This window comes from Pyrgilauda ruficollis, unplaced genomic scaffold (assembly GCF_017590135.1).
Source record: "Pyrgilauda ruficollis isolate IOZ18807 unplaced genomic scaffold, ASM1759013v1 scaffold68, whole genome shotgun sequence".
NCBI classification, from domain to species: Eukaryota; Metazoa; Chordata; class Aves; order Passeriformes; family Passeridae; genus Pyrgilauda; species Pyrgilauda ruficollis.
In genome coordinates, this window is record NW_024528599.1 from 704,656 (window position 1) to 717,714 (window position 13,059).

At 36.9% G+C, this 13,059-nt stretch overlaps 1 protein-coding gene across 6 annotated transcripts in view; it reads right to left on the minus strand.

Annotated features, from left to right (window-relative positions):
• Positions 1-281: 281 nt before the first annotated feature.
• The window catches only part of ZNF236 (zinc finger protein 236), a 74,709-nt gene continuing 61,931 nt past the window's right edge, over positions 282-13,059 (minus strand). For 5 of the 6 annotated variants that reach the window (XM_041484825.1, XM_041484828.1, XM_041484824.1 and 2 more), the window contains 5 exons: positions 11,447-11,578; positions 9,989-10,186; positions 4,250-4,379; positions 1,243-1,419; positions 282-809 (listed from right to left, as the gene is read on the minus strand). In XM_041484825.1, coding sequence (XP_041340759.1) covers positions 682-809; positions 1,243-1,419; positions 4,250-4,379; positions 9,989-10,186; positions 11,447-11,578 — 765 coding nt within the window. In that variant the 3' untranslated portion in view covers positions 282-681. The remainder of the gene's footprint in view (positions 810-1,242; positions 1,420-4,249; positions 4,380-9,988; positions 10,187-11,446; positions 11,579-13,059) is intronic. The other variant, XM_041484826.1, reaches the window with a different exon arrangement.

Here is a 13,059-nt window from a genome sequence, read left to right on the forward strand (position 1 = left end):
AAGTAATTATTGCCAAGTCCAAAACCTCAAGACTTTTACTGTAAAAACTAACATCTATCTGCCTCTGTGGTTGGAATGAAAATGAACATGCTCCCTCTCAAGAGTTTAACTCAAGAAAAGCCATGAGCTTGCAGTATTTTATTTTTTTTCAACAAATTCTCAAAATGCACTAAAAAAGAAAGCTTTCAAAAGCAATACAGCCTTTTCCTTGTAATAAAAAAAAGGCAAAACTCCACTGTTTTATACTGCATGCATCATCAACTGCAACACTGTTTCCAATCTCAATTATTTCTTTAAACACATTTTTTAAAAAGTTGACTGACAGTTTCATGATTTTCCTGTGAAGTTATTCTTCATCTCCATTAAAAATGGGAATCATTCTATTCTGATATAAAATTCCAGTTTATTTTTAAATAGATATACTGGCTGTGAATTCAAAGATGAAACTGTATACATTATTACCTGAGTTCATTGATTCACAGACAACTTAGCACAGATTAAATGAAGTTTTCCCAATGTTCTTCTACAAGTTTAAAAAAAAGAATTAATCTTTTAGGTATCTTTTGTAAATAATTAAAAAAACTATAATATATTATTCTATTGTTAGTATCTTCAATGCTTGAAGCTTTAACTGTAAAGTTCGAGTCCCAGAAATATTTTCAACTTTCAAATTTCAAGGTGTTATCGAAAAACATTGCCTATACTTTGCCATTCATTTGAAGATTCTTGTACCACTTCTTCTAAATTCAGAGCACGACTGATGTCTTCCCCTTCTTGTTCTTGGTGACTTGCAGGTTCTTGTACAGGACCTACCGAGGTACAAGAGAAAAGGCAATTGACTATGATTTGACATATGGCGTAAGAAAAAGGAAAATACAGCACTTGAGAAAAAAGGAATCATAATGGGAACAGTATTATACAATTACATCAGATACTGTAAATTTATTAGATAGCCTTGGATTTTTTTTTTTAAATCTAATACAATATACTGCTTTCCTGGAATAATGTTTCAACTCTGGATTTCTGTACACAGAGCTCCACATAAAGAACAAGGAACCATAAAAAGCAACAAATTGCTGTTTCAACCTGATTTTTGAGTTGCATGTGCAGCTATCTTCTCATCAGCTGTGGTCTTTGGCTATCAGTGCTTGATTCCTCAAGAACTTAAAGGAAGTGCTCTGTGGTCTCCTAACAAAATATATGGATTCCTGGCCTCAGCAGTACTACCACCATGCTACGTACCAGTGTAACCATGAGCCCGTTTCATATGCAGTTTCATATTGCTTTTCTGTGTAAATCCCATTGCACAGTAGTCACATTTATAAGGTCTCTCTCCTGTGTGCCTTTTCATGTGGACTTTAAGAGCACTCTTCTGGTTAAATGCCTTTTCACACAGTGTACACTGAAATGGCCGTTCCCCTTTATAAGAAAGAAAAACATACTTCTTAAATTTTCATTTTAAGATTGAAATACAGTTTGGAATTCAGTAAAAATTATCAAGATGATCTAGAAATGAAATAGACATCATCATTTTCCTTGAGACTTTCTCCAAACAGCGCTATAGCTCCACACTGTCAGCAAAAATCTCAAATTAAATGTCAGAATAGTTACATAAGTAGTAAATCATTGATATTATCCTTCCTGTCCAATTTATACCCAAGGTAAGTTATTTAACAGAGGTACAAAAAAAACCCAATTTACCAATTTGACTTTTCTGTACTTAAGGAAACTATCACCTTTTTACATCATGAAGAGTAATGCAGATAAAGCAATGTACTAGAATTAACAAAGCTGATGCCTTTAAGAAATTGAAAGGTCAAATATGTTAAAAAAAACCCATGTCCTAGTAATTCTACATGGGACTTGTGGCTTCCTATGCCAACAGCAACAAGTGATTCCCATATCTCACCAAAAGAGGCTTATTGTTCCAATTCTGCTAGACTACTACTGATTTCTAACTATAAACACAAGAACATATTAACTTAAAAATAGTTTAAAATTTAACAACACCTACTTTGGAAAACCAGACTTTTGCTTTAACACTCAACACCACAACCTCTGACATAAACACACTGTATGTCATGAAGGACTTCTAAAAGCACTCCATGCTATTAGCACAATAAAGCACAAGCAGGAGTAAAAACATTTTTCCAAGTTCTTTCTTACAGGACCAATATCTCTCTCCCTCCATTACCTGTATGTTAGTGTTTCCACCTGCATGCTAAATCCAACTTCTCAGACAACCAACAGAAGGTCCTTTAAAGCATAGATATTTTCTTTCTATTTTTGTTAACAACTTTTTCACTAGTTTGAAGAGAAATCCAGGCTTCCTGAAATCCTTTTGATTCCATTTTTTAAATTCACTGAACGTGACTAGCCTTTTTGGTGTAATGGATTACTAAACAGTTTTTGGTAAAACTGGAAGCAACTGCTTCCCTCTAATTTCAACATTTCAGCAAACCACTCTTCACTGACAAATCCTAAATAACAGGATATTTAGAGCTATTCAGGGAAATAATGTGTTTTCCTTCTGGCCATTGATTCAGTAGATATTACCCATTAGAAATGGTTAAAAATGTTTAGTCAAGATAGAAATCATAAACACTTTCTCACAGACAAGGACAGCACCTCTATGGAAACAAGTCAGTTTAGGTTTAGATTAACCTTTCCTATCATAGTTTATATAAATGCATCTATCTATCCAAACACTTCTGTGCATGCAGAACATTTTCACTCTTTTGGTCTCAAGTGTTTTCTAAAAGAACATTCTCCCCTGAAAGAATTACAATCATATGGATTGATCTACTGTTGCCTGACACTGCTGAAACACAAAAAATAAATATGAATTTAGCAAGGTATGCTACAGTCTAGCACATCAGCCCCCAAGTACAAGAAACCCAAAAATATTTAAGCATTTCCTGAGCGAATTACAAGTCAATCCAAACCAGAAAAAACTCTTCCTATGATGGTGTAGATTTATGAGAAACAGATCCATTCTGCTCTGTTCTCAGCCTCCCTGAACTGCTCAGTGTCTATTACAATGGGGCAGCAATATGAAATTAAACTAAGCACGGAAAATGACAATTGGTCATCTTTCCTGCTTCCTGCATATTCTGTGGAACCCTTAAACGAGGAGACAATAACTTTTTCAAGAGTCTGTGTTATTTAAGTCAGTTTTGCAACAAGCAAATTATTGAGGGTATTTTAATCTCCTTGGATTTTAACTCCTGCTTCTCTTTTCCCACTCACAGTAGAACCAGAATGCTCTTTCTAATGCAGTAACCACAAACCAGCTTGATGCTGGGGAAAGAGAAAACTCTCGTTGATTCACTCTAAGAGAGAGTTACCCTTTTGAGGTAATCTTCTCATTCTACAGCACATCCAGCCAAATTCATTGGTCCCTTCCAGCTCAGTAGCGACACAGATAACTTTCCCCTGTCCTGTTTATGTTTAGCAGCCATGACAGCTCTTTATTGGTAGCAGTGGTAGGGAAAAGAAATAGTTTATTTCAGAGAACTGACTGCTATATTTAGAACTCATGTTCTAAAGAATGTTTGTCAGGCACAGAAGGTGATAGGTACGGCAGCTGGGCTATCATCCTATGTACAGCCTTCAACTTACAGTAGGGCAGAAGCTGCAACCTAAAAAGTAGTTACATCACAGAAAATGAGTGCTCCCTAGGAGAAGTCAGTATAGACTTTTTATAGATTAACTGTTGAAGAAAATAATACAAGTGGAATACGTGGAGAATAACACAACAAATTAAAAGCACTGGCATTAGAAACAGATGACCTGTGCAAGTAGCTCAGTGACAGTGAAGCACTGCATACAGCAGTCAAACCTATCCCTTGTTTAACATCACTGAGCACACCCCTCATTTGCACATTCTTCTATATGATTGAGGATGATGATAACCTGTGTTTTTAAATCACTTCAAACAATACTTTAAAATATGCTTTTATTAATCTCTTTCAAAGGCTTTAGACAACCTTTAGATGCAAGCTCATGCACTCACATTATCACTGGAGTACTGAAAGCCCCAAAATACAGATCAGCTTAGTGAAGCACATGAGTTTTCAAGTTTGCTATTCCTCCTTTTAATTTCCAGACATTTGAGGTAAGAAATTTGTTTGGTTTTTTAAGTTGATATTTAAATGCAGTTAGCTGAAAACATAAGCAAGGGCTCGAAATGTAATACCCAGACATTGATAAGAAAACCTCTCAAGATAAAAACAATTTCTGGTGTCACCTGTGTGGATGCGACTGTGTCTCTCCAGCTGACTTGGCTTAGCGAAAGCTTTTTCACAAGTATCACACTTAAACACTCTAGGCTTCTGGGAACTCAGTGAAGGTCCACCCTGATGGGTTTGCATGTGCTCCTAAGCCAGCATAGGGAAAAAAAAAATTCAGACCATTTAAAAAGACTTCAGTACTTAACATAAAAATATATTTACACCTTGAAGACAAAAGCAGAGGATCTTAGTCATCAGCAGACAAGCTGGAAGAAAATGGAAGCCTGCATTGTTTTTTTTTCTTTTAAATGAGAGATTATTTTTGTGTATCAACTCTCTCTAACCATCAGTTTTCACACTTCTGGAAAACTCCACCAATAACTGTATGTCTTTCTTTTTCGGCATACATTAGACTCTTTACTAATTATCTGAAGCAAAATAAAATACAGAAAAGCAAACCACAGTTCTTTAAATGCTCTGTTCATCTACAAAGAGGTATTTTGACAACTGTGCATTGTAAACTAACAAAGGATTTTTTTCCCCCTCTCCTCCACAGCATCCATCTCCCTCCTTGTCGGATATATAATGTGGGGCATTCCTCAGCACCTGAATTGGTAACACTGTCAAACTGCACAGGCCTCAAAGAGACAACTATCACAACACACACACACACACACAGCTGCACGATGGCAAGATGCAAATAGAACCACTTCACAATGGACTCTTAATTGAAAAAAAACATCAGAAAATTAAATCACTAAGGTTCTTAATGGTAAGATAGCAGGATGTTTTATCTTCATGAAGAAGCATCAATAACAGTTCTAATTTCAGTGTTTTTAATACACTGATGCTAGGCCCAGATGTTTTTCCAAACTTAAGAGTATTTATGTTGTTTATTTTTTTTCATTTTTTAATTTATTAATACCAAGATAAAATTCAAATTAAAAAAGAAAATAAATTAGAAAAAAATAACTAAAAAAAATCTAATCAAGAACTGTCTGTGAAACAGTACTGCAAATACTTGTCCACTTTCTAAAATGTGTGTGGATATTCTTTTCTAATCTATTTGATTACAGACTAAACTATTAATTAGTCTTTACTATACCTAAACAATAAGCCTTCTTGATGTCTATGAAGTCCTATTCCTCACTCCACGAACTGAAGCAAACTGTGTCTGCAGAGTTTGTTTACACTGGAAAATCAGCGAGACAGTTACATGGAAGAATATTATTATCACAGTACTTATAATAATAGAGTATCATAGGGAAATAATATAAGGTCTTCTGAGAAAAATTAGGCATCTTAAAACCCCAGCTTAGGTGGAAATAAACAAAATCTTTAAGTTTTATCTTGTTCATTACCCCTTCAAGCATTGAAATGGTGGAAGCATACTATAACCTACTTCAGAAAAATTTTCTGAAACCAGTTGCTTCTTTCTTTCACCATAAAACCCCAAAAAAAACCCAAACCTCCAAATCCCAACATCTCCCACCCCACCTTCTACTTGAATTCAAATAACATTTCATCCAGATAGCCCTGTAAAACTTTCTGCCAACTTTCTCTGAAGAAACAGTTTGTGATGCAATTCTTTTCCACTGATCTGTGCACCTCTTATACTTTTCCTGTAAAATAAATATACTTTTGAAAACAGTTCATGGAAATGCAACATTCTGAAGTGCAATCATCTCTTTATCGACATAGTATTTCACTGATTTTTCATGTGATGTTTTACAACTTTATTTGTGCAATTCTTATATTCTTCAGAGAGTAATTATCCTGGGGTAGCAAGCAAGTATTATCTAATTAAAAAATAAGACCAGGAAACCTTCTTTTAAATGGCTCATGTATTAGTATGCCACTCTTATACCCCATCACTCCTGAAACATTAATTGTAACCACCTCTGAAAATGTGGCAATAAAAAGTTTGTTTCATTCCATTGTTTTAATAAGATAAGGCCTTTTTCCTTTCATCTTGGAATAACGTCTGTGCCTTATTTACTACCAACAGTCAACTTCCAGATAGTTCCACTACATATTCATATGAAACTGGACAGTTTAGTCACTGTGCATGTCTTAATGTTCTCCGCTCTGAAGCTGTAAAACAGGACAGTAACCCACATCAGAAGGGGAACTGAGTCACTGGACTGAAAAGCCTTAATACTGGGGGTGGGGTGGGTGTTGGACGTGTTTGTACATGATCTCTAAAGAGGATTTTCTTGTGTATAATTGTGAAAATGCTGGTATTGACATCTTTGGAAAAAACACCTACAGTTAAGTACTGCCATCTAAACACTGATACCCTTACCTCTTACTGGATTTTTCTGAAAAGCCTTAAGTCTGGTAGTACCCTTAATATTTTTGGTGATCTCCAGAATTCCATCAGTATAAAATGAAGACTGTGAGTAACAGATCACTGAACTCTTCCCAAAATCCTAAGCCAAACCCCAACATTTATCTTTGAATTTGCCATTAAAGGCTGCTCATAGCTGAAGCTGCTATTAACAACTTGATAAAGAAAAGAGTCTGATGAGGGGTGGAATTTGTTTTAGTACCTGATGGTCCAGTGGTAAATTAAACTGTCCTTTAAGACCTTTAAGATCAAAGCCAATCATTAACCAGCACTAACAAGCCTACCACTAATGTCTGCTAAGACACTGTCCATAGTGCCACATTGACACATCTAAATACCTTCAGAGTTGGTGACTCAACAGGCTTCCCTTTACAGGCTGTGCCAGTGCCTGACAAGCCTTTCAGTGAAGAAATTTTCCCTGATATCCAATCTAAACCTCCCCTAACCTAACTTAGGTATCTATCTCTTGTCTTATTGCTCATTATCCAGCAGAAAAGGCCAACCCCCACCTGGCCACAACCTGCTTTCAAGTAGCTGTAGAGAGTGTTAAGTCATCCCTGGGTTCCTTTTCTCCAGGCTAAACAATCCCAGCTTCCCTCAACTCCTCCTCCTAAGAGCTGTGCTCCACGCCTTTCACCAGCTCCATTGCCCTCCTCTGGACACACTCCAGAACCTCAATGTACTTCTTGAACTGAGGGCCCAAAACTAAAAACAGGATTTGAGGTGCAGCCTTGCTAGTACAAAGTAAAGAGGGACAGTCACTGCCCTGCTCCTGCTGGCCACACTATTCCCCACACAGCCCAGGAAGCCATTGGCCTCCTTGGCCACCTGGGCACACACTGGTTCTTGTTCAGCCACTGTCAGTCAGCACTCCCAGCTCCTTTTCCACTGGGCAGCTTTTCAGCCACTTTGCCTCCAGCCTACAGTACTGCCTGAGGTTTTTCATGACCCAAGAGCAGGACCCGACACTTGGCCGTGTTGAACTTCCCGAAAGGGCCCCAAACCATTGATCTAGCCTGTCCAGAGCCATTGATCCAGAGCCTATCCTTCTGCCCTCCAGCAGATCAACACTCCTGGCCAGCTCAGTGTTGTCTGCAAAATGACTCAGAATCCTCTTCTCCAGATCATTGATAAAAATATTAAATAGAACCAGCCCCAGTACTGAGCCCTGGTGAACACCACTTGTGACCAGCCATCGGCTGGGTGTAATTCAGTCTCTGAGCCTGGACATACAGTCAATTTTTTCCCAGCAAACAGTGAACCTGTCCAAGCCAGTTTCTCCAGAAAAATGCTGTCAGAGACAGTGTTAAAGGCTTTGCTAAAAACCAGGTAGACAACATCCACCACCTTTCTCTCCTCCACTGATCAAGTCACTTTGTCACAGGAAATCATGTTACTCAAACAGGATCTGTTTTTCATAAACCCATACTGACTGTGCCTGATCTCCTGGCTGTCCTGCATGTTCCACATGATGGCACTCAAGATGAGTGCTCCATAACCTTTCCTGCACTGAGATCAGGCTGAAAGGCCTGTAGTTTCCCAGATCCTATTTCTAGCCCTTGCAGATGGGCATCACAGGTGCTAAGATCCAGTCAACTGGGACCTCCCTGGTTAGCCAGCACTGCTCATCATAAATGATTGAAAGTGGTTTGGCAAGCTCTTCCGACAGGTCCCTTGGTACCCTTGGGCGGCAGACTCATCCAGTCCTACAGATAACTTGTGCATGTCTAAGTGGTGTAGCAGGTCACTGACCCTTTCCCCTACCTCCACTGAGATGGCTACAGCGCTGCACACAGCAGCACAGGGACATTTCAAATGTGTATTTCCAGTGTACTCAGCACATTGGGGTGGAGCTCCAAGCTCGAAGGGCCTCGCTGGCACATGAACCCTCAAACACTGGTGTGCTGCCCTCAAGCTTATCTCCAGCAAGTCTGGTTTTATCCCCTCCTCCCTACAAATCTAGTTTAGATGATCTCTCTCAATGAGCCCTGCTAACTCCTCAGCAAATATCTTTTTCCCCCTTTGAGACAAGTGTAGCCCATCTGCAGCAGGCCTGCTGTTGTGTAGACCAATCCATGATCAAAAACCCCTAAATTCTGCTGGTGATGCCAGTCTCAGAGACAGTTACTGATCTGCCAGCTCTTCTTACACCGCTCCCTGCAACTGGAAGGATAGAGGAGTAGATTACTTGTGTTTGTGTTCTCTTAACAAGTTGCCCCAAGGCCGTGAAGTCTCCTGTAACAGCCCTTGAACTTCTTATTGCAACTTCAATTGCTGCCTTCCTAAAAAATCAGTTATAGATAATAATCCAAGGGACATACTAGAGTAAGGAGTTATCTTGTCACCTGGTCCCAGTTTTAAGAAAACAAGCTGAAGAGAGACTGATTTTTGGAGTTTGTTATCATTACTTAAGGAAAACAAGTATCAAGACTCCTTTGGGTTTTTTTCCTGGAAAATTTCTTCTAACTCAGAGGTTAAGAGTTTCACAACATCACATTTTATGATAGTTTCCAACAGTCTAGTTGACAGATATGATCACTCCAAGAGGGTGAACTTCACAAAGAGTATATTTCATTAAAATATTATATCAAAGCGAAATCAAATCTATTGAAGAGGTCTCCTAAAAGCTAATATAAAGATAATATAAATTAATATAAATACATTGCCTTTGGCTCCAAAAATTTCTTGCTATAAATTCTGGGAAGCTGGCAAGATTCTGGGCAACTTATATGTTTACTCCTTTCTTAAAGCTCTTCTTCAAATTACTTCCTTTAAGTATCTCTGACGTAAGATACCGGCCTGAACAAAGCACTTGTCTAGTACAGCCCAATATTCCTAACAAGAACATTCTATAATACAATTAAGAAATTAGATACACCACTAATTTTTTTTTTTTAAAAGACCTGGAAGTATTAGGTTGTTCATAATCTAGAGAAAACAGAGAAAATATCACTAGACAACAGCAATAATATAAGGACATTTTAAAACAAATGCTTCCTCTATCACTTGTACTCACATGACAGAGCATCTACAAATGAAATGGTAAGACTGTAAAGCAGGTAACTTCCTGAGATAGCGAAATATTATCTGGAAATCAGGATTAGCACTGATGTATTCATATGCAAATAAAGCAAGTGAAATCTTTTCCTGACACTACTACTTGCATGACAGGCATTAACATTTTTCATTCTGTAGTCAATATATGCATTAAAATCCTCTCCATGCTCCAGAAGAGAGTTCTCTATCTGTGCATACATTATCACTTAGATTCCCTCTCTCAGATGCACACCTCTCACACTGCAAAGGGAAAGCAAAGACAAAGGGCTAATAGGTACCTTTTGTTAATATCACAGAAAGTCTAAAACAAAAGGAGTTTAGAGAACAATCAACTGTTATTACCAAATACCTTGAGATGTGTTGCCCTCTTAAAGGCCTTATTGCAGATTTGGCAAACATGTATTCGCTCCTTGCCGTGAACCTCTTTGCAGTGGTGTGTCAGCATGGTGACGGAATAAAAGGTTTGGCTACACTCAAAACACTGGTGCCCACGAGTTTCTTTTTCTGCTTGACTGCTTTTGGTCACATTAGGGGAAACTTCTGTCACCTGCAACAATTTCCAAATACACTATCAGGTAATTTCATAAGCATACGCACATTGGTTTATTTTTCAAAATCTACTTCAACATGACAAATTTTTGGAGAGCGTCTGCAAGCAACTTACAAACACAAAAGAAGTCAGTTATATGTAAATATGAATTTCTATTTCATTGCTCTAAAGAATGACACATGTATGTATTTTAAGAAAACAATATTAATAACTATGATCAGATTGACTTAACACATGATAGATAGAACATGTGTGTATCTTTATTTTTCTACATTCAGTTTTATGCTCCTGAACAACTCAGATGATCCTCAATTTGCCACCAAATAAAATTCAAAGCCAAAAGCATTCCGGACAGGAAAAAAGTTCTCTCTGATTTTGTAGAGGATAATATTTTCTATTTGTTTAACTTCTTTACTGGGGATTCTATTTTCATAAGGAAGTAAAGGTCTACCTCCAGAAGTACTGAAACACAATGGAAAATTGATAGAACTGAATGGTGATGTGCTGCATTATTGTTTTAATTAGTAAGAACTGCCTGGAAAAACTACTTTCTTCAGATAATTTATAATAAAATAATAACCAAATTCCTTTTTAATACCAAATTCAACTTTATAGATACAGAGGAATCCTAAGTACAGTAACATAGAAAGCAACAAATGAAGTCACTATCTGTCTCTCTCATTTCTCCTATTTTAGAGTTTGCCCTACCAGACTGGTTGAAAACATTCATTCTGTCTTCAAGAAAACAAGTCTAAACCATTTTTTCTAATACCAAAACTGTATTACTTCTGTAGGAGTTTCTATTGTGATTCAAAGGCATAAGAAGTTGCAAAGACTTCATGTTGCACCATCACTGAAACAACTAGGATACAGAAAGAGAATGGAAAAAGTGTACCAACAGGTGCTATTCTTTCCCCACAGGACCAAAATGTACCAATCTTTATTTTCTAAATAGCAACTTACTTGGAAATTTTTGTAGCAGTCTGTGTTGAGTGCATGATTATGTGATTTGTAGAAAGAAGCACATTATTAACTACATTGCATTTTCATCTGCATGTATATATACATGAAACCAGTTTTTAATTCAAAATCTAAAACAGCATCTGCTGACTAGGAAGTCACAGAAAACCTCTTCCCAAAACTCTTGTTTGGGAATGACAACAGCCTTCATGATTCAAGATAAAAATAAATTGTTCCAGTATTTTGATTAAATAGAAGTCCTTTACCACAGAAGATACAGAAATGTATAGTATCTACCTGATATGCTATTTCATCAGAGTTTGCAGGTGCTGAATGGGGTGTATGGCTCACCAGTATTACTTGCTGTGATCCTGATGCACTTTGGCTAGCAAGACTCGAATCTGTGAGGATAGCAGGGAACTGCTGACCCTGTCAGAGAGGCGAGTACAAAAAAAAAATAGTAACTATATTAAAAAAGCTGTATTTAAACAGCTGACTGGAGTAATAGAAGTTTTCACACCTAAACAGCACTTTTCTTTTTCCTTTAGAAAGAAACATTTCAGAACCCCATCTGAACAAATGCAACTGTTTTCCTTCCTTTTCTCCTTTAAATTTATGTCTAACCATTTAAGGGTAACAACAGCTGGAAGTTTGTAAGACTGGATTCAGTTCTGATTAATTTTTACCAGCCTTGCATGAAATGCTGAATGTTTTACCCTTCCATTGCCTTTTTTTAACTCCTGTATTCTGCTCTCCTGTATGGCCTTCCCACAGCATATTCCTTTATTTAAATCTCTTGATTAAACATACTTCCAAACCCCATGAAATCATGATATAAAATCACTACTTAGGATATATGATTACTAATATCTTACTACTTCTATTTCTACACTACTTTTAATGACCTTTCAATTTCCCTAGGAATCACAGTTTTTTTACATACTACCTGTCTATTCACCATGATTTATTGCAACATAAATTGTGTTTGCACAGCTATTATTATTCTTCAATGTTTCAATTTTTTTTATGCTTCTTAACAAGAGGCATGGGATCTTATTCATAAACAGCAACACTGCCAAACGTTATCACTGAAATGATTACGAAGCCTGAAAAGAAACCATGTTCTGCTTTGTAACTCTATGATACCAGAAATCACACACACATCCTAAGATTTAAGTAATCTTTTCTTCCCTTCCCCAGAACAAAACTCCAGAGGAAAGCATATAACTTTGCTTCACCAATTTTAATCACAGCACATGCAAAATAAATAGTATTTAATTTGTATACAATTACACAGTAACTCAGGTCAAAAAGTAAATCAAAGTCAATCTAAACCTAGTTAAGCCAAGAAAATAGAAGAAACAGCCCAAGTTTTCAGATGTAAAATCTACATTGAAATGTCAACTACAAAACCATTTCACTTTGTAGTCTTTTAATATTATTTTTTATCTCCCCACTCTGTAGATTCTATTTGCCAATGTCGTTGGCTCTTGATGACACCACAAAATTCTTAAGTTATAGTATAAATGAAACTAATAGTAAGGTTACTGGAGAGATGACAGTCCATACAGCACCATTTTTATAAAATTTCTTATAATGCCATCTGTTATTAAAGATAGTCCAATATAAATTCTGTCCTGTTACGTGCTGTGAAAAGAACTGTCATAACTGCTGTTCAACTCTCCATTCACAAATAGGAAAAGAAAACTTTAACAAATGAAATAATATATTTAGGAGTACTAAGCTGTATTACTGAATAGTGATAATGAAGCACATAGTCTAACACCAAAAACTGATCTCAAACCATGTTTGAAACAGAAGAATCTATCTGTTAATTTAAAAAAACAAACAACCTTGCAAAATTTATTGGCACTTCTATTCCAGCAGTTCATGTTTCTAGATGGCGAACT